Genomic DNA, 21,242 nt, shown 5'->3' with positions numbered 1-21,242 from the left:
ATGCAGATGTGCCACGAGGGAAAGTAGCAGTGGGTTTTCAATATTTAGTACAAAAAATATATGATAGCTCATTAATAATTTTTATGTTGCTTATATACTAAAAAGATGACATTGTGGATATGAGATTAAATAAGATATATTATTAAAATTAGTTTCACCTGTTTCTTTTTACTTTTTTTGATGTTGCTACAAGAAAGTAATATATTTACATTTGTCTTAAAGTTGTAATGTTAGATTTTAAAATATTATAAAATAATATTATAAAATATTATATAAATATGATATACTTTATATTGAGAGATACAAAAAGAACAAGAGTTGGCAAAGACTCTCTCCTTAACCAAACTGAGTCAGGTTCCTCTGAGCCCACTTTTTTTTTTTTTTCAAGTTTCATGGTTTTATTAACACAGATACAATGTGTACACGAGCCCACTATTCATTTCAACTTGGGGTCTAAACCACATCTGCCACAACTCATTGCAACACTGATCCTTAACTCACTGAGGCCAGGGATCATGGCATCACCATGGATACTAGCTGGGTGCTTAATCTGCTGAGCCACAACTGGAACTCCTGTCTATTCATTTTCTTCGCTGCGCAGCCTGGTGTTGGGATTGGTGACCCTGATGGCCAGTTGGGCTGCTCTCTCCACAATGGCTTTGCGGTTCTTGGAAGAGACGTTGTGAGAAATCTCAGCACAGTAAGATTTGTTGCATATTAGCAGCACTTTAAGCTCCTTTACATTGTGTACCAGAAACTTCCGGAAGCCACTGGGCAGAATATGCTTTGTTTTCTTGTTGCTCCCATAACCAATGTTGGGCATCAAGATCTGGCCCTTGAACTTTCTCCACACCCTGTTGTCAATGCCTCTGGGTTTCTGCCAGTTCCGCTTAATTTTGACACATCGGTCTGACTGGTGCCGGATGAACTTCTTGGTCCTCTTTTTGATGATCCTGGGCTTCATGAGGGGTCTGAGAGCAGCCATGATGCCAGGTGGGAGATGGCTGCCACCTCCGTAAGGCAGTGCCGAGGAAGAGAGCTGAACCCTCTTCTTGACTAGGCTTCGCCCTTGGCCCCTGTCCTGTCTGGCTTGCTTGGCCCAGTTTTAATGAGTCTTGTCAAGTCAGTTGAGAGAGAATCTCCAGCCTTGATATCTGATGTAGTCCCTCATCCCTCTCTTTGATGGCCAGCTTTTAGCAAGAATCCCCCACCCTTGATGTCTGCTCTTAGTAACATTCCATTCACTGACCACATCTCTCTATTTCTTAGCTATAAATCCCTACTCATCCTTGTGGTATTCAGAGTTGAGCCCAATCTTCTTCCTTACTGCAATACCCACATTGCAATAATCTTGAATAGAAAATCTTCTTGACCATTTTAACAAGTGTCAGAATAATGTTTTCCTTAGCAAAGTCTAGATTCCTGCCCTGATGGAATTCATGTTATAGAGATGGGTGACTGACAATGAATAGGTCCACAGGCTGAATGTGATGCATTGCAGGGCAAAGGCTGCTACTTCAGTGGGGTGGTTAGAAGCAGCCTTTCTGTGCAGGGAATGTTTGTTGTTTCACAGGATCCAGCCATGCGATGATCCTGGGGAAAAGTTAAGGGGGCAGGGGTGAAGGAAGAGCCAGCATGGAAGTCCCTTGTGTGGAAGGAGTGTCATGAGCAGGCAAGGAGGTAAGGATCGGGTGGTGCAGTCAAGGTTAGCCAGGGGTCATGGCACACAGAGAATTGCATGCTGTGGAGGGAAGGATGGGTTTTGTTCTAAGTGCAATGGGGAAGCCACTTAGGATTTTCAGCAGGGAGATGATGTGATTGACTGTTTCCAAAAAAAGAATGCTTTGGCTACAACATGAAAATAGATTATAGGCAGCAAAAGTAGAAGCAGAAAAGAGGCTCTCACAGCTTTGCAGGCAAGAGAGCAAGATGGCTGGGAAAGGAGATGAGAAGTATCAGACTGGCACATGCTATTAGGACTTGCAGGAATGCTGGAGGTGGGGCTAGGGAAAAGGAAGTACCAAGGCTGATTTGTTCTTGGCTTAAGTGACTGGCTAGCGGGTTGTGCCATTTACTGAGCTGAGAAATTTACTAAAGAGGTTTTCTTTTCTTCTTGCTGATAGAACATCATCCAGAGGAAAGACAAACATGAAGAAAGAAATGGCTGAGAAAGACAGAGTACCAATTTATGCAACAAATACTATTGAACATCGACACACATGCAAGATTAAACCCTGTATTCCTATGAACAAGAGTAGGAAGACATTATTTTTAGTAATGGAAGGGAACATGAAACAAAATATTCAGGAAAATGGTTAACTCTGAGGTGGGCATGGCATTATATTGAGTTCTGGGTATACTGGTGTTCATCATATAGGTTACATGTTACAAATATATTTGAGGCATAAAATAATACATTAAAAAATTTTTCAACATTCCTGCCTGACAAACTAACCTTAATTGCAACTTCTGGAGAAGGGACTTTGCAGTTATGTCAGCTAACTATCCCTGGTTCAGTCAACTATGGTCAGGAAGTGGGGTGGGGTAATAATGCACCCAGTCACAGGCTGATGTGAGTCTGAGAACTATTCTAGAAGCATAGTAAGGAGCGGTTCCCAAATATGCCTAATTTTCCTGTAGGCACTCAAGACTTCAGACATGGAGATTTTAGGAGAGTCATGAGAGGACTAGCACTTTCTGTTCTCTCTCTCTCTCTCTCTCTTTCTTTCTTTCTTTCTATAGTCACACCTGTGGCATTTAGAAGTTTCCAGGTCAGGGGTCAGATCAGAGCTCAGAGCTGCAGCTTCAGCCTATGCCACAGTTATGGCAACACTGGGTCTGAGCCGCACCTGCAACCAAAGAGTCAGTTTGCGGCAATGCAAGATCCTTCACCCACTGTGCGAGGCTAGGGATCAAACCCCCATCCTCACAGAAACAACATCTGGTCCTTAATCCGCTGACCCACAATGGGCACTCCAGGACTAGCATCTCATGCATTATCTTGGGCAATTTATCTAAGCTTCCTTATAAAATAGGTATAAATAATAATTGTCTTGAAGAGCTGTTCTGAGAATTATATTTTGTAAAAACACTAAGCACATCATAGGTACTTAATAAATGTTGCTTTTACTTTTCAATCCAAGTCTTAGGGATGGTTAAGTTTTCTGTCTGGTGTGTAATCAGTTGGATGGATAGGTAACAATGGTGCTTTAACTCACATGGAATACAATGCAATTGAGAAGTACTGCACTCATGAAGCTTCTACTTTTATTGGCCACTGAAATGGACCATACAGCTCATGTCCTCCTGTGATAAGGTACCATGTTATTAAGGCCATGGCTTCAAATAGGCTCTGAGAAGCAGACTGGTGATCCTTTTCTTAAGTACATTTTTTTCTGCCTAACTATGTCACACTAGTGTTGCTATCAGTGGCTTCTGAGTACTGGGGAGAAAAAGACACAGCATTCGCCATAGAGCACAAAGAATCAAGTTGAACAGACTTTGAATTTAATATTGAATAAGATGGGCATCTATTATCAAAGTTCTCAATAAAATTCACATCTATAAAGATGCTCAAAAGCACAGTAGTGTACTCTATATTATGAGAGATAGGAACTCTTATCCAAATTAAGATGAGTTTATTAACAAAACAGAAACAGACTTACAGACATAGAAAACAAATTTATGATTACCAAAGGGGAAAGGGTGGGGGAAGGATAAATCAGGAGTTTGGGATTAACATAGACACACAACTATATATGAAATAGATAACCAAAAAGGACCTACTGTACATTACAGGGAACTATACTCAATATCTTATAATAACCTATAATGGAAAAAAAATCTTAAAATAAATATATACACACACATGTGTGCAAATGTGTGTATATATATATATATATATATAAACATATGTATATATGTGAGTATATATATATGAATCACTTTGCTGTACACCTGAAACACAACATTGTAAATCAACTATATTTCAATAAATAATTTTAAAAATCAAATGCAAGATCAAAGCTGAAAGACAGTATTAAAACTAGAATTATAAAAGCAGGCAAATTATGAATTTATTGTAATTGGAACACCTACTTACTCATGTATGTAGCAGCTTTAAACACCATTTGATACAAAATAATGTTATTTGTTAAAAATTTTAACTCATCAATTAATTATTTTCCCCATTTTCCACTGACTGCATCTTGTTCCCTAGCAATGGCACCAGCTGTTGCCAGCCAATATCTCAGCTTTGTGAGTTTGTGTATTCAGTATACGGATTGCATTGATGTAAGGAGATTAATGTGACTATTTTAGAAACATCAGATGCTATAATTCTGAAAAGAGATTTTAAAGACAATAATAAAGATGCAGAGGAAGAGACTAAACTGAATGATTGAAATCTACTTTTGCAAGATTATATAACCCCACAAAAATAAGTAAAAAAATCTATTATCTATCTGTCTATCTATCTGTCTATCTATCTATCTATCTATCTATCTATCTATCTATCTATCTATCTCTATATCTATTAGAGATAAATGTTTTATTTAAACCAGTTTCTAATAATAGCAAATGTTTATATAGCTCTTACTGTATGCAAGACATTGACCTAAATGCTTTATGTATGGTAACTCATCAAAAAAAAAATAAAGGTCTATGAATTAAGACTCCCCCCAAGTATGTTCTAAGATGTCACTGTTGAATATATTTCATAGTAGGTGACAATCAAAATTATTTAATTATAAACTAGAATGTGTGCTAAGCTGAGGTCTTATATTTTGAAAGCTAATTGTAGCAACTCAAATTTTTGACAATTTCAATATATTTAGTATGCATTATTTAAACTCTAAGGGAAATGTGAGCACTTTTTTAGTCCAATACCTTTAATTCAATACTCAAGTACCTTGAAGATCAATTCAAAGTTTACAAATACACACACACACACACACACACACACACACATACACACAGTTAAGGATGCATTTAGAAAGATACCAGAGCATTTTTTGTCCCGATGACTAAGAGCTGCTACTGGTGATTAGTTGGTGAACCTCAAGGATGCCATACATTCTTCTCCTGCAAGACAGTCCCACATGGCAAAGTACTATCTTAACCAAAATGCAATACTGTCCCATTAAGAAAGCCGAACTGCTGCATGCTTTCGTCTAAAGAGGTTTATATTTTCTTGAAGTGAGCTTGTCCATTTTGTGGGAGAGCTGGTTCAGAATAAATTATTAAAAGATACACTTACATCAAGAAATATTTATTATATAAGAATAAAGACTATAGAAAGGGCTTTGAATTCATTTCACAAGAATATTAAACTCTTCCAACTTTCTCTGACTTGGGAGGTACTGCAGTGAGCTGGCCCATTGAGGTTATTCACTCTGCATTCCAACAGGATGTTCCTGAAGTTATAATCTCTACCATGGCTTAACTTCAACACAAATTGAGATAGCTGTTATAACAACCTTCATTCCCTAAGAATGTGTACCTTGCACTTATTGAAAGAGTGAACTGACATAAATGCTGAATGATTTTAGTTTGTAGAGTCAGTTTATTTCAGCTTTGAAAAATAGACAATGACAAATGTGGCATGACTTAATGGAAAGATAAGAGACTTTGGTCAAAGGAGGGTTAAAAGATGATTTTACCATTTTATAAAAGAAAGTTTATCAATTTTCCATCTTTATTTCTTGCCTCTAAAAACAAGGATGCTATCAACCCATGCAGTATCTAGCCCCTAAAGTTGGGGAAGGATTGAATTTCAAATTCCTCATGAAAACAGTTTTTTGGACTACAGCCCAACATTAAAACCACCACTACTAACGATGGAATAAATAACAGAGGATGTGATTCTTTACCACAGTGACAGCAGAGAGGCAAAAGGAGAATTTTCATTACTCTTCTTATTTTTCCTTTGTCATGACCCCTGAATACCTTTGGCTAAACTAAGGAAGGAAAAGTATTATCATCTACATATTAATTAAGCAACCAAGTGAGAAAAGTTAATGTGCTTCATCATGCTTTATGATGTACCTAATGAGCTATTTTAGGCAATGATGGTGCTAAGGAAATTCACGTGAGTGAGGTTGTATGCAGGACTTCTCCAAGACTCTTGTCCAAAAGGAAAGTTCACACTGCCCACTAGGCTGTGGGCTCTCAGCTAGTTGGTCTCCAGATTTGGGCCTCATACAATGGCTGCCCGAGCACTTGGCCAAGTAGAAGGCACTCAGATATATGAGGTACAACTTTTTAATTCTAAAAAGGCAAATCACCTTGTTTCCGGACACCATAAGGAAAATTTCCAAATATCTAAGTTAACATGAATATACATCAGATTCTAACCCCTCAATTTTCCTTCCAGTTTTATTCAAGTGTTTGGGTAAATCCTTTCTCTACTTCAATTCTATCTAACACTATCTTAATGAACTTCTAAAAATATTTGTTTTGTTCTTCTATCTCAGGGAGCCTGCATACCTATAGCTTGCTTATCTTTTGCAACACTCTAGTCAATCTCTCACAACACTCCTACATTTATTCTAAGAAAACAGCTTTCTCATAATGAATGGTCAAAACCTTGGGCTAATTTTGATTCACAGCAATCAAGTGCCAAATTGCATATATTTTACCTCTGTCATATCACTGTGTACTCCCTTCCACCTTTGTTTTTCTAGTTTAGGTTCTAAGTACTTTATTTTACTCTATTATAACAATCTCACAATTTTTAACATAAAAATTTAGCAAAATAATTATTGAGAACTTACACCAAACATTTACTTAAGTACTAGAGATTCCAAGAAATAATCTTCAGCCTCAAGAAGAATATGATAGAACAAAAACACAGGAAAAAGCCCCAGTTTGATCCATCTTATAGAACATGCTGTGAAAAGAAACACAGCATGAATACCACTCCCTCCCAACTGCTGCTCAGAGGAGGAGGGGTAGATATCCTTACACACAGTACTGTCCGTGCCTGGGCTCCAGCCCTTTTCCATTGTGTTTCCCTATGTTGCCTTACATGCAGCTGTAATTCCAAAACTTAAATTACTGCTTCAAATTTCATCATGCTTTTCCAGACTGTAATCTTAATTAATCTTAGTATAATCTCATTGCATTAAATTAGAGGACACTGCAGTGATGGAGACTTAAGAATCCATCCTAAGGCTATCACTTTACAGACTCTGAGAAGTGATTTTCTCAACAGAACCAGGACAGGAACTTGGCTCCAGCTTTCCGCTGAAGAACTCTTACAGGTACCTCCAATGAGGGCATGAATTAGATGCTCTGTTAAGTGTACAGACCAATGGTTAGGACATTCAGCGTCCTAGTATATTGTAAGGAGGTAGAGAAGATGCAGATACTCCCCTAGCTCAAAACAACTAGTGCTGGTTCCCAGTCTCTGGTGCAGAAAAACTCCTTCAAAGAAGAGAGGAACTAGAATGATGTCATATTAAAGCTGTGAATGGGATTTCTTAGGAAGTAAGAGAGTAAAACGGTGGGGGCCAGGGCCTTAAGCCAGCATTAATTAGCAGTGCTAGCTCCAGAGATATTTCTCTTTCAGACCCCTTGCCTCCCAGGCCTTACTTTGCCCATTGGCTCCAGGGACTACAATGAACAGTCTCCCTACTGTATGTGATGATCTACTGCATCCAAATGGACTTCCTAACACCTCTAGGACATCAGAGAATTGGATCTAGCTTCCTTATTCTTTTATCCAGAAAGCAAGTAGTATGGCCCTTCAGAACCCTTCTAAAACATTTTTATGAAAGTGGAAAAGGGAAACAGGGAAGAAATAAATCTCATTGTGGACACTTCCCTTAGTAAAGTTTGTATATCTACAGTAAAAGGAGGATTTAATGACCTGAAGTGAGAGTAATCTACATTTCAGAGGAAAACCTAGATTTGGTCTATCCTCCAAATTCCAAGTGAAGCTCTGAGGGGGTAACTGTCCTAGGGGGAAGGGGGAGGTGAGAGGCTGTGAGGACAACACCTGGGATGGGATCTCTGAGCCTGAGGATGGGTGCAACGGAGGAGAAGCATTACAGATACACAGGGTTCCCTCCCTTCTACTCTTTCTCTTCATCACTGAGATCTTACCTCCACAGGCCCCTCAGGAGATTGGGAGTGAGATGAAAAGAGTAGCCTGGGTAAGAACACAGGTCACAGCAGAATATGTATAAGAAGAAAAAAGACTGAGAAAGCAAGACAGAAGAAATGCAAGCTAGAAATAGCAAAGAAGAAAAGGCCGTTAAGGATTAGTATAAGGTGTATAAAGCCAAGGAACACCTGGTAGTAACAAACCTAAAAATATCGCCTCCACTGAGCCATGTAAAACCTGCCTTTGTTCTTGATTTTTCATTGATTGTGGCTAGTTCTTCCAAGGGTAGTCAAGTCTTAATAGCATTTGATAGTTAGCATAGGTCAGTGGCAAAATGTAAACATAATGTTAGAAAAAATAGAGTTAGGCTTACATCTTGGCCATTAACGCCAGCCAAACCTGGATCTCCTTTTTCTCCTTGTTCACCCTAGAAAGAAACAATTTATACAATGAAAAATGTTGCATCTGAAAACCTTTACTAAGAGAAAATAAGAGAGTTACATTGGGTATTTATAACAACATGATTATTTCCTTAATCCCTTGAAAGAAACATTTATTAAAAAACAATTCTGAGAAGTATAAAGCTTTAATGAAAAGGTGCATAAAATGATTAAAGGGTATAAATAGAACAAAGACTGTTTATTTTCCTCTATAAGCAACAAAGAACTTTCTGGAGGGAGATTTGGCAATATACATGAAGCAGTCTTAAATATGCTCATTTCATTTGGCCCAGTGATTTCACTTCTATGAATGTATCCTAAGGAAATAATCAGAGATTAATAGTTTTAGGTACTAAAATGTAGAGTACAACGGTATTTATAGTAGTAAAAAAAGGTAAACATCCTAAATGCCCATTAATAGGAAACTGAATAAATTATAGTATACAGATACAAGGAAATATGCTGCAGCCATTAGAATCATGTTTATGAATTTTATTTTATATTATTGGAAAGCTCTCATGACATAAAAAATAATATACAATTAATTGATTAACAAATTTAGTGAATAAATGTTAAACAATACCTAGTTTTATTACTCCAAAGTTACAAATGTTCAAAATGGCCACTGATAACCATTGTTGATGACACATACTCATAGTGACATATATTTTTGATTACACCCTGCATATCTATAATATAATTCAAAAAAATTAAAAAAAAAATGCCTGTCTGCCTAACCATCTACCTATCTACCTGTGAATAAATCTACCTTTGGGTCCTAGAAATACTACTGGAAGATAACAGATAAGAAAAATAAAGGTGAATAATCCATGCATTCTGTGCCTATGGACAATTTTTTCTTTCACTGCACTCTTCAGTGTTTTTCATTTTTTAAACAATAAGCATGTATTACTTTCATAATTTGTAAAGTGTTTAAAAATAAAAGAATGCACCATGTGTAGAAAGAACTCATTCAGGTCCCAAGTGCATCACACATCACTCTGAATGTGTAGTATTAATAATAATAGTAGTAGTTGTGGTAGTAGTTATCTCTGCTCCGCTCCACTAGGGTGATTTTTATCCTCTTTTTCATATAATCTTTTGTTCATCATCTTTTTAATGCAATAAGCATTATCTTTTTTATTTGTAAAAAAAGAAAAGTAGACACCTCCTGGTCCAAAATGACAAAGTAGGAAGACCCTGAGCTCACTTCCTCTCCAAAATTACAACTACTTATGGAACTCCTACCAATGAGAACAACCTGAAGACCAGTAGAAATGATCTTCTATAGTGAAAGATATAAAGAAGGAACCACAATGAGAATGGTAGGAAGGGTGGAGACATAGTTCAGTCAAGACTCACACTCCAGGTGGATGGCCCACAAGCAGAAGGATAATTACAATTGCAGAGGGTGTCCCCAAAGAGTGAGGGGTCTGAACGCCACAGTAGGTTCCCCAGCCTCGGGCTCCCACTGGAAGATGATCCCCCAGAGCACTTGGTTTTGAAGGCCAGTGGGGCTTACTTTCTGGAGAGCCAGAGGGCTGTGGGAAGTAGAAATTCTGCTCCTAAAGAGCACACACAAAATCTCTCATGCTCCCCAGGGCAGAAGCAGTAATCTGAAGGGAGCCTGGGTCAGATCCATCTGCTGATCTTGGAGAGCCTCCCAGAGAGGTAGGGGCAATTGGAATTCACCCTGGAGTCACAGACACTGGCCACAGACATTTTGGGGAGCTCATTCAGCCACATGGATCCTGGTGCTGGTGAGTACCATTTGGAATCCTCGCTCTAGCTTCTTAGACCAGAACCTATACCTACTCTGGCTCAGCAGTCTGTAGGAGTCAGTGCTAAGACACCTCAGGCCAAGCAACTAACTGGGTGGGAACAAAGCCCTACCCACCAGTTGACAAGCTGCCTTAGACTCCCTGAGCCCGTAGCTGCCCCCAGACGTGGGCCTGTCCACCAGGGGGGCTAGGACTCTGTCTCACACACCAGTGCACAGGTACTAGATCTGGGACCCCCAGGACTCTGCAGCCAGAGACCTGAGGTCTGGCCCCACCTACTAGCTAGCTTGCTCTAGCCTCAAGACCAACCTCACCCACCAGTGGACAGGTATTATTTTCCAGCCACAGCCACCAACAGGCCAGTGCCAGCTCTAAGATATCCTGGGCCCCTCAGCCAGCTGCCAAGGATCTAGCCCCACTCACTAATAGGCTGAAATGAGCTTTGGGACACCCTGGATCCTATCAACAGCTGTATCAGGAATTGGTCCCACCCACCACTGGTCCAACAGCAGCTCTGGAATTCCTAAGCCCTATAGCTAGGGACTTCAAGACCCAGCTCTGTCTGCCAGTAGGCAAGATAGGGGTGCAGGATTAAGAGATACAAACTACTATGGATACAGTAGAAAAGCAAACAAGAATATAGTCTATAGCACAGAGAAATATATCCATTATTTTGTAATAACTTTAAAAAGAGTATAATATATAAAAATATTGAATCACTATGTTGTATATCTGAAACAAATATAATATTGTAAATCAACTATATTTCAATTAACAAAAAAGAACACTGGAGAAACAAATTTTTTTTCAGACAAAATAGATTTTAAAACTGTAAATAAAAGACAAAGAAGGACATTACTTAATGATTAATGGATCACTCCAAGAAGAAGATATAACATTTTTAAATACATATAAACAACATAGGACCACCTAAATACATAGAACAAATGCAAACAGACTTATGGGGAGAATTATAAATAACACAATAACAGTAGGGGACATTAACACTGTACTTACATCAATGGAACTATCATCTGAACAGAAAGTCAATAAGGAAACACTGGCCTTAAATAACACATTATATCATGTGATTTAAATAGATGTGTACAGAACATTCCCTTAAAAAACAGTAAAATGCACATTCTTTTCAAGTGCACTTGGAACATTCTCCAGGATAAATCACAATCTAGACCACAAAACAAGTCTTAATAATTTTAAGTAGATTAAAATCATATCAAGAAAATTTTCTAACCACAATAGCCTGAGAATAGAAATGAACTACAAGGGGAAAAAAATGCAAAAAACCCACAAACACATAGAGGCTAAACAATATGCTACTACACAACCAATGTATCACTGAAGAAATCAAAGAAGAAATGGAAAAAATGCAGGGACATAAATGAAAATGAAAACACAACAATTGAAAATCTATGGGATACAGGAAAAGCAGTTCTAAGGGGGAAGTTTATAGTGATAAAAGCCCACCCCAGGAAACAATAAAAATCTCAAACAGCCTTACCTTATACCCAAAGGAATTAGAAAAAGAAGAATGACCAAAACCAAAAGTTTGTACAAGGAAAAAAGTCATAAACATCAGAGCAGAAATAAATGAAATAGAGACTAAATATATATATATATATATATATATATATATAAGATCAACAAAACTAAGCTCTGTTATTTAAAAAAAGAAAGTTGATAAATCTTTAGTCAGAATCATCAAGGAAAAAAAAAACAAAAAACAAATAGAGGGCCCAAATCCTCCCAACAAACTCATAAATGGAAAAGGAGACATTAGAACGAACACCACAGAAATACAAAGGATCATAAAAGATTACTACAAAAAACTATATGCCAATAAAATGGACAATCTAGAAGAAATGGACAAATTCTTAGAAATGTACAATCTCCCCAGACTGAACTAGGAAGAAACAGAAAATATAACAGACCAATTACCAATACTGAAATTGAATCAGTAATAAAAATAAAAAACCCCCAAACCTCCCAGCAAATAAAAGTTTAGGACCATATCGCTTCAGAGATTAATTCTACCAAATATTTAGAGGAAAGTTAACACCTATCTTCTGAAACTATTCCAAAAATTGTAAAGAAAAGTATGATTCCAAACTTATTCTATGAAGCCAGCATCACCAAACAAAGATAACACACACACACACACACACACACACACACACTCTCTCTCTCTCTCTCTCTCTCTCACACACACACACACACACACACACACACACAATTACAGGGCAATAGGACTGATGAACATAGATTCAAAATTCTCAACAAAATACTAGCAAATCAAATTCAACAATACATTAAAAGGAGGAGAAACCACGATCAAGTAGGATTTAACCCAGGGATGCAAAGATTTTTTTTTCAATATCTGCAAATCAGTCAGTATGATACACCACATAAAAAAAAAACCAAAGTACAAAAACCATATAATCATTTCAACAAATGCAGAAAAGCTTTTGATAAAGTTCAACATCCATCTATTATAAAAACTCTTTAGCAAGTGGGTGTAGAGGGAATATAACTCAACATAATAAAGCCTGCATATTACAAACCCACAGCTAAGGTCATACACAATGGTTAAAAGCTGAAAGTATTTCCTCTAAGATCAGGAACAAGACAAGGTTGCTCACTCTTTCCACTTTTATTCAACATAGTTTTGGAAGTTCTAGCCACAGAAATCAGAGAAGCAAAAGAGATAAAAAGCAGCCCAGGAAAATTGAAAAGGAAGAGGTAAAACTGTCCCTGTTGGCAGATGACATGACATTATACATACAAAATCCTAAAGACACCACCAGAAGACTACTAGAGCTCATCTAATGAATTTGGTAAAGTTTCAGGATACAAATTTAATATACAGAAATCGGTTGTATTTCTATACACTAACAACTATCAGAAAAAGAAATTAAGGAAACCATTTCATTTATAATTATATAAAATACAAATGAATAAAATATCTAAGAGTAAATATAACTAAGGAGGTAAAAGATCTGTACTTAAACTGTAAGACAATGATGAAACAGATTGAAGACAACACAGATAAAAAGATACATCATATTCATGGATTGCAAAATTAATATTGTTAAAATTACCATAATACCCAAGGAAATCTACAGGTTCTTTGCAATCACTAGAAAAATACCCTTGATATTTTTCACAGAACTAGAACAAAGAATCCCAAAATTTATATGGATCCAGAAAAGACCACAAATTGTGAAAGCAATCTTAAAAAAGAAAAGAGTTAAAGGTTTCACACTCCCTGACTTTACACTATACCCCAAAGTTACAGTAATCAAAACAGTATGGTACCAGCACAAAAACAGACATATAGATTAATAGAACAGATCAGAAAGCCCAGAAATAAACCCACATACCTATAGTCAGTTAATCTATGACAAAGAAGCCAAGAATATACAGCAAAGAGAAAATAGTTTCTTCAATGAGTGGTGCCAGGAAAAATGGACAGTTACATGTAAAAGAATGAAATTAGAGCATTCTCAACATGATTTACAAAAATAAACTCAAAATGTATTAAAGACATAAATGTAAAATCTGAAATCATAAAATTTCTAGACAAAAACATAGGCAGAACACTCCAACATAAATCATAGCAATATTTTTTGAGAACCTGTCTCCAAAAGCAAAGGAATGAAAAGCAAAAATAAACTAATAGGAGATAATTAAACTTAAAAGCATTTGCACAGCAAAGGAAACCATCAGCAAAACAAAAATACAACATAATTAATGTGAGAAAATATTTTCAAATTATATGACTGATAAGGAGTTAATATTCAAAATATATAAACAACTCACATAACTTGATGTCAAAAAAACAAATAACCCAATTAAAAAATTATCAGAAGACCTGAAGAGACATTTTTCCAAAGACATAGACTGCCAACAGGCAATGAAAAGAGAAATGCAAATCAAAACTACAATGATATATCACCTCACACCTATCAAAATGACCATCATCAAAAAGACCACAAATAACAGACATTGGTGAGGATGTGGAGAAAGGAACAAGGGTGGGAATGTAAATTGGGGAAACCACTATGGATAACAGTATGGAAGTTTCTTAAAAAACTAACAGTAGAACTACCCTATGATCCAGCAACCTAAGCAACCTAAGTTGCTATCCATCTATCAACAGATGAATAGATAAAGAAGATACAGTAAATACAGTACACACACCCACACTGCACACTGGAATACTACTTAGCAATAAAAAAGAATGCCATTTTGCCATTTGCAACAATATGGATGTACCTGAAGGTTTTTTAATTTGTTTGTTTGTTTTTTTAGCTCAGGGCATTAAGCCCTAAAAAAATCAGGAAGAGATTTTTTTTTTCCTCTACCTTAATTGTCTATAAGAATTTAACAGGGGGCTTGGTCCACAAACAGAGCTATTATCAGAGATCACGTTTTTATCCAAAGGCTTATCTGCAAGGCAGGCAACATCAGATTACACATCTGCCCTTCTTATCCTCCTGTGAGCCGCCCTTCTTCCCTTCAAAGCCTGGCCCATCCCACTCTTTAACTCTGATGGAAGGTATGAAAGGTAAGTCTCAGCTGCCTGACTGCCTTTGGATGTCATATTTTTATGGGTCTCTGGTACAAAAACTTTGTTTTTCTCCTGTTAGTCTGTCGTATGTCAGTTTAGTTGTTAGACCAGCCAAAAAGTCTAGAAAGGAAAAAGAGAAGCTTTCCACTCCTATACAATCATCTAAGATTATGCATTATTACCATCTTCAAAAGGCAGGAAATGAAGTAAAAGTAACTTGACTCCTGGAATACAAGAAACGCATAAAATATATAAGACTAACAAAACTGCACAGAAACACATTCAGTAAAATAGGTTCCAGTCGGAATGAAACTGAAGCTATTAAACTGGAGCTGGATGACAAGGAGATGATGCAGGATGGTAGGCACCGGCCGTACATGGCTATTTAATAAAATTCAAAATTCAGTTTTTCAGTTGCCCTAGCCACATTTCAAGTGCTCAACAGTGCTTACTGTATTGGACTATGCAGGTTAGAATATTTACTTTACCACAGTAAATTCTGTTGGACCGTGCTGATCTAGAGAATGGCATAAATGATGGAAAGCAAAATAAGATTTAAGAGGCTCAGAAATACACAGAACAAAGTATCTATCTAGTAAGGGGATCTAAAGCAACACAGTGTCTCACTGTTGATATAAAGTGTGTTCAGCACAAATTAATAGAATGAATTGAAATTTCTGAGGCAAGAAGACAAATATGTTCCATAAATGTAATCAGTAACTTTCAGAATGTAACTAAAAATGAATACAATCTTTATTCAAAATTAACAGTGCTCATAGACAAAAATAAGCAACTCTAAGCACTAGAGAGACATGTTCCTACAAGGAAGTCTGCAAGCTTGATAGTAATAACAGTTAAATAATAAAGTTAAATAATAATAACACTAAAATAGAGAACAAGGCCAATATTCTGATGGGTTTTATGCTATATGGTAAGAGGACAAGAGGTATGGGCATGTCTAAGGAAGAAACATGCTGCTTCAAATTGATCACTGGAAAAAATCTGCAATAAATTTTAAAAAGTACTATTTTAAGGAGTTCCCGCTGTGGTGCAGTGGTAAGAATCCAATTGTAGTGGCACAGGTCCCTGCAGAGGTGCAGGTTTGATCCCCAGCCCAGCGCAGTGCGTTTAAATGATCCAGTGTTGCCACAGCTGTGGCTCAGTTTCAATCCCTGGCCCAGGAACTTCCATATGCAATGAGTGCAGCCATAACACTTTCTAAATTTATTTTTTATTTTGTCTTTTTAGGGCCTCACACAAGGCATAGGGAGGTTCCCAAGCTAAGGGTTGAATCGGAGCTGTAGCTGCTGGCCTCCACCAGAACCACAGCAACGCCAAATCCAAGCCATGTCTGTGACCTACACCACAGCTCACAGCAACGCCAGATCCTTAACCCACTGAGCAAGGCCAGGGATTGAGCCTGGGTCCTCACAGATACTAGTCAGATTCGTTTCCACTGAGCCACGACAGGAACTCCCCATAATTTTTTTTAAAGTTTTAATTTTAACATAAAATGTAAGTAGGGGTCACTGTGATCAAAAAGGTTCATAAAAACAAGTCATTTACTTCATTATCATTGTTACCAAACCCTTCCATCATGTTTACCATGTTGCTAAGCGCGGCTTTGAACATCCTGCAATTCTATGACAACCTAGGTTAAGGATACAATTATTACCCTCATTTTACAGACAAAGGAACTGAAGATGGAGAAGTCAAATAACTTGCCCAAAGTCACACAGCTTATAAGGGGCAGGATTCTGATTCAACCCAGGCCCTATGGCTCCACAGTCTGTGCTCTAAAATTATTAAGCCCACTTGCTTTAAAAATAGATTAGGGATAATCAAAAATACAAGGTAGAAGTTTAGGTTTCTGTAAAGCAGGAGGCAAAGTCTCTGACAATGCCCCTCAGAATAGGAAATAGGAGTATCAGCCAGGTAATATCACTACTGATGAGTGATACTGAGATTGACCTCCCAATTGATATTGAGATTGAGATTGACCTCCCAAACAATCTCTCTCTTTCCTTCCTATCAAGATCCCTTTATCTTGGTGTTATTGACAATTCTTTCTTGTGGGCGCTGTCCTGTAGGTTATAGAGTATTTGCAATCAGCCAAGCCTCTATTCCTTATAGGCCAGAAGCCAGCCCCTCCTGCAACCCCTATACCCTCAGTCTTGACAAATAAAATGTCTCCGGATATTGCCAAATGTCATGATGTGAAATGATACAACAGACTGAAAAAAATATGCTATAATAAATACCATGAGCTCTATTAGGAATAAGTGTGCAATCTTGCATTAAAATTAATTAATTCTGAATGGGTTAGAGAGCATGCTTAAGAATTAAAATATTAGAAATTTCTGCTCTGGCCCAGTGGGTTGACATTTCAACTTCAGTGGCTTGGGTTACTGCAGGGGTGCTGGTTCTATCCCTGGCTGAGCACAGTAGGTTAAAGGATCCAGCACTGCCACAGCTGTGGCAGAGATTCAGTCCCTGGCCTGGGAACTTCCATATGCCATGGGCATGGCCATTAAAAAAATTAAAAATAAAATTAAAGAGCAGATGAAAGTATAAGTGAAATATAACTCAGAGGTCATTGTGAGTAAGGTGTCTCTAAGTATAGAAACAAAAAAAAATTTATGAGAAAAAATATATTTGACAAAATATTAACTATAAACTTGGAAGGCCAAAATATATATTTTTTGTCTCTTTAAGGCTGCACTCACAGCATATGTAGGTTCCCAGGTGAGGGGTCAAAATGGAGCTGCAGCTGCTGGCTTATGCCACAGCCACAGCAATTGCAGATCTGAGTCATATCTGCCACCTACAGCACAGCTCACAGCAACGCTGGATCCTTAACCCATTGAGAAAGGCTAGGGGTCAAAACTGTGTCCTCATGGATGCTAGTGAGATTCGTTTCTGCTGAGCCACTATGGGAACTTCAAAGTCAAAATATTATAAACTAAAGAGCAAGTGACAAAATGAGGAAAAGTATCATATGGTGGCTCAATGGTTAACATTATTAATACACAAAAGTTTTATCATTCATAAGAAAAAGAATAATACATCAACTGATAATTGAGCAAAGGATACATCATGCAATTCCCCAAGAGAAATACAAAAGAAATGCTAGATAACAATTACTAAAGTTTTAACTGATATTAATTCATCAGGTTATATTTTGGGACTAAGTAAGCTCTAAAGCTTTTCTATTGTAAAGTCTATCATTCTTTGAAAGCAGTGAGAGTTCTATATCCAGACAGGAAAAAAAAAAAAAAAAAGATATTCAAGCATGCATACTTAATAAATCCAAAACAAAAGAAAGCTGACAATAGTAACCAGCTGTTCCTTTTTTCTCCATTGAGAAGAAAATGAAAAAACAAAACTATGCCATTAATAAGCTAGAATTAAAGAAAATTTATTTGACATCAGAGGTTGTTAGAGAGTAGCTGCATTTATATTGTTTCTCAGTGTTTGGATAAGTACAAAAACAGAAAAGTTAAAAACAAAACCAACAGAACACTTCTGGAGATTTCTTTGAAAATACAATATATCATTCTAGTCTGGCCAAACTTAAATGCAATCCCAACCAAAGGAAAGAGGATAAATGGAATTAGATTACTTTTAAGATTTTTCCTGGAGTTCCTGTCATGGCTCAGTGGTTAAGGAATCCGACTAGGAACCATGAGGTTGTGGATTCGATCCCTGGCCTTTCTCAGTGGGTTAAGGATCCGGCGTTGTCGTGAGCTGTGGTGTAGGTTGCAGACGTGGCTTGGATCCCGCGTTGCTGTGGCTCTGGTGTTGGCAGGTGGCTACAGCTCTGATTTGACCCCTAGCCTGGGAACCTCTATATGCCACGGGAGCAGCCCAAGAAATGGCAGAAAGACCAAAAAAAAAGATTTTTCCCAATACCCATTCTTTGGTGACACTAATTTCAAAACTACACCAAAATTTATGAAATAATGACATCTGCAGTAGCATGGATGGACCTGGAGATTATCATATTAAGTGAAGTAAGTCAAAGAAAGACAAATATCACTTATATGTGGAATCTTAAAAAATGATATAAATGCACGTATTTTCAAAACAGAAATAGACTTACAGACATAGAAAACAAACATGGCTACCAAAAAGGAAAAGAGACGTGTAGATGGATAAATTAGGAGTTGGGGATTAAAATATACACACTACTATGTATAAAACAGATAAACAAGGACCTACTGTAAAGCACAGGGAACTATATTCAATGTCCTTCCAAACAAAATTGCAATGCCTTGGTATTCAAAATATTACATTTGGGTAAGTATGGAAACTCTTTTACAGAGTTCGAACTAATTTATTATTACCTACAATGCAGGTAGTTATTAGCATTACTGATATTTCAATAGATAGGAGCAATAATACACTAGCTTCTATTCTGTGTGCTTTATTATATGCCAGGCTTTCTTCCAAGAGCTTTACACAGAAAGAGCTCATGTTAATTCTAGCAGTAACCCCGCAAACTGAATGTTCTCATCCTCATTTACTGATGATAAATCAACAGCTCAGCGGACATACATAGCTTTCACATGGCCAAATAACTCCTCCTATTATCCCAAGTTATTTGCTCAATTACTTTGACCTCATAGGTCATTTACTTGGTCTAATTTTACCTTGTACCATATGCCCTAGGCTCAGCTTTCAGCTGAAGCTGTGTTCAGTCCTTATGGACTCTTAAATACTGTCAGCATTTCACCTCAAACTCAATCTTCTCCAATTTTCAGTTTTCTGCCTCTGGGATTTTTTGAAGCTTGGGAGTTTGTTCACTCCTAGAAAGGCAGCCTAGAAGCGGGGGGTGGGGGTGGGGTGGATTTAAAGCCCTTGAAGCGGTCCTCCACCAAAGGGTAACTGGAGTTGGTGGATGAACATGTCAGCTTCTTTTCCTGCAGGCAGAGAGACAACTGTAAAGCACATTCTACAGGGCTCCTCAGGGGTCTCCAGCATGACTCAGTCTCAGTTGCTTACAATGATAAGCAGCTTAAAATGTGCTTTTTAATTAGTTTTTTCTTATTTCCTGATTTATACCCCCATCCCTTTATTCCTGTTTCTTGAGATCTCTCTAAAGTAAACTGCCTGCTTCTAAATCAGGAGAACCCAAAGGAAGACAATGTCAAGTTTAACCGATTGGTTAAATGTCTTCATTTTTGTCCACATCTGTGATCTGTCACTTCAACTTCTCTCTGAACACTAGTCTGAACACACGTGTTCTTCCGTCTCCCTGATGGATCCAACCTCATAGAGTCCAACTATCCATCCACCTTCTCTCCTGTTCCGCCACTGTTGACTAATCCAAGAAAGTCATACATATGGGCAGGTAACTACCATTATCAATTCATGATCACTAACTTCATTCCAGGTCCTTAAAGCACTCTATTTTCTCCAAACCCTCGTTGCTAAGACTCCTGCTCCTATTCTTGAATGACCATTGTTCCCACATGGAAAACAGATGCTGTCACACAAGCCTTCCCTTAATACCTTGAAATCTTCCAGTTCACTTCAAATTCTGTCCCTCTGTTTCTATGCATGGAAGAATTGTTTCATGCTCTGTTCCATCCTCCTGCTCACATCAAAACATGCTGTTGAAGCTTCTATTCAAACAAACATCTCTCACTTAGTCTGCTGTCTGTTTCTCCTTCACCTGCTCCTTCCATTTTCAGATAAACTTTTGGAAACAGGCTCCCATACTTCTTATCTGCACTGTTACTCTCCCTCACTTTGCAGTCCACTCCAGATGACTTGGACCCTTCATGATAGTCAAGTACTGCCTATGCCAAGGTCTCGGGCAACCATTTGGATGTCTTTCAGTCTTTTTTCTTCTTTGCCCGATTACCAGTAGCATTTGATATCTTTCTGACCAGGCCCCTCCTGGAAATGATTGCTGAGACACAATATTCCCTTGGTTTTTATTTCACTTCTATAGCCACATTTCCTCATTTTCTTTTTTCTTTCTCATCTTTCTTTCTTTTTCTTTCTTTCTCGTCTTTCTTTCTTTCTTTCTTTTCTTTCTTTCTTCCTTCCTTCCTTCCTTTTTTGCTGCATCATCTAAATGTTGCTGTTCTACAGGCATCTGTGGAAATGTCTCTGTTCTCCTTTTCCATAGACTTTCCTAGTATCTTCTCCACATTTATAATTAAAGTCATTATCTATATACTGATGAGCCTCAAATTTCTATTTTCAGCTTAAATATCTTTTTAAGTTTCATTAAGGTATAATTTATACACCATAAAATTGACATGTTTTACATGTATAGTTCATTGAGTTTTAGTAAATTTACAGAGTTGTGCAAC

At 37.5% G+C, this 21,242-nt stretch overlaps 2 protein-coding genes across 5 annotated transcripts in view; both read right to left on the bottom strand.

The window, feature by feature from the left end:
• The window catches only part of COL19A1 (collagen type XIX alpha 1 chain), a 345,293-nt gene that overhangs the window by 199,873 nt on the left and 124,178 nt on the right, over positions 1-21,242 (bottom strand). For all 4 annotated transcript variants that reach the window (XM_047760063.1, XM_047760070.1, XM_047760080.1 and 1 more), the window contains one exon: positions 8,481-8,534. In XM_047760063.1, the coding sequence (XP_047616019.1) occupies positions 8,481-8,534 (54 nt within the window). The remainder of the gene's footprint in view (positions 1-8,480; positions 8,535-21,242) is intronic.
• On the bottom strand, positions 371-1,000 carry LOC125115707 (60S ribosomal protein L32-like). The gene has a single exon (XM_047760104.1). The coding sequence runs from the start codon at positions 983-985 to the stop codon at positions 578-580; it is 408 nt and encodes a 135-aa protein (XP_047616060.1). The 5' UTR covers positions 986-1,000; the 3' UTR covers positions 371-577.

Source organism: Phacochoerus africanus, chromosome 2, assembly GCF_016906955.1.
Source record: "Phacochoerus africanus isolate WHEZ1 chromosome 2, ROS_Pafr_v1, whole genome shotgun sequence".
Classification (NCBI taxonomy): Eukaryota; Metazoa; Chordata; class Mammalia; order Artiodactyla; family Suidae; genus Phacochoerus; species Phacochoerus africanus.
The sequence above is the reverse complement of the archived record's forward strand: the minus strand, read 5'-3'. Positions and strand labels throughout refer to the sequence as shown.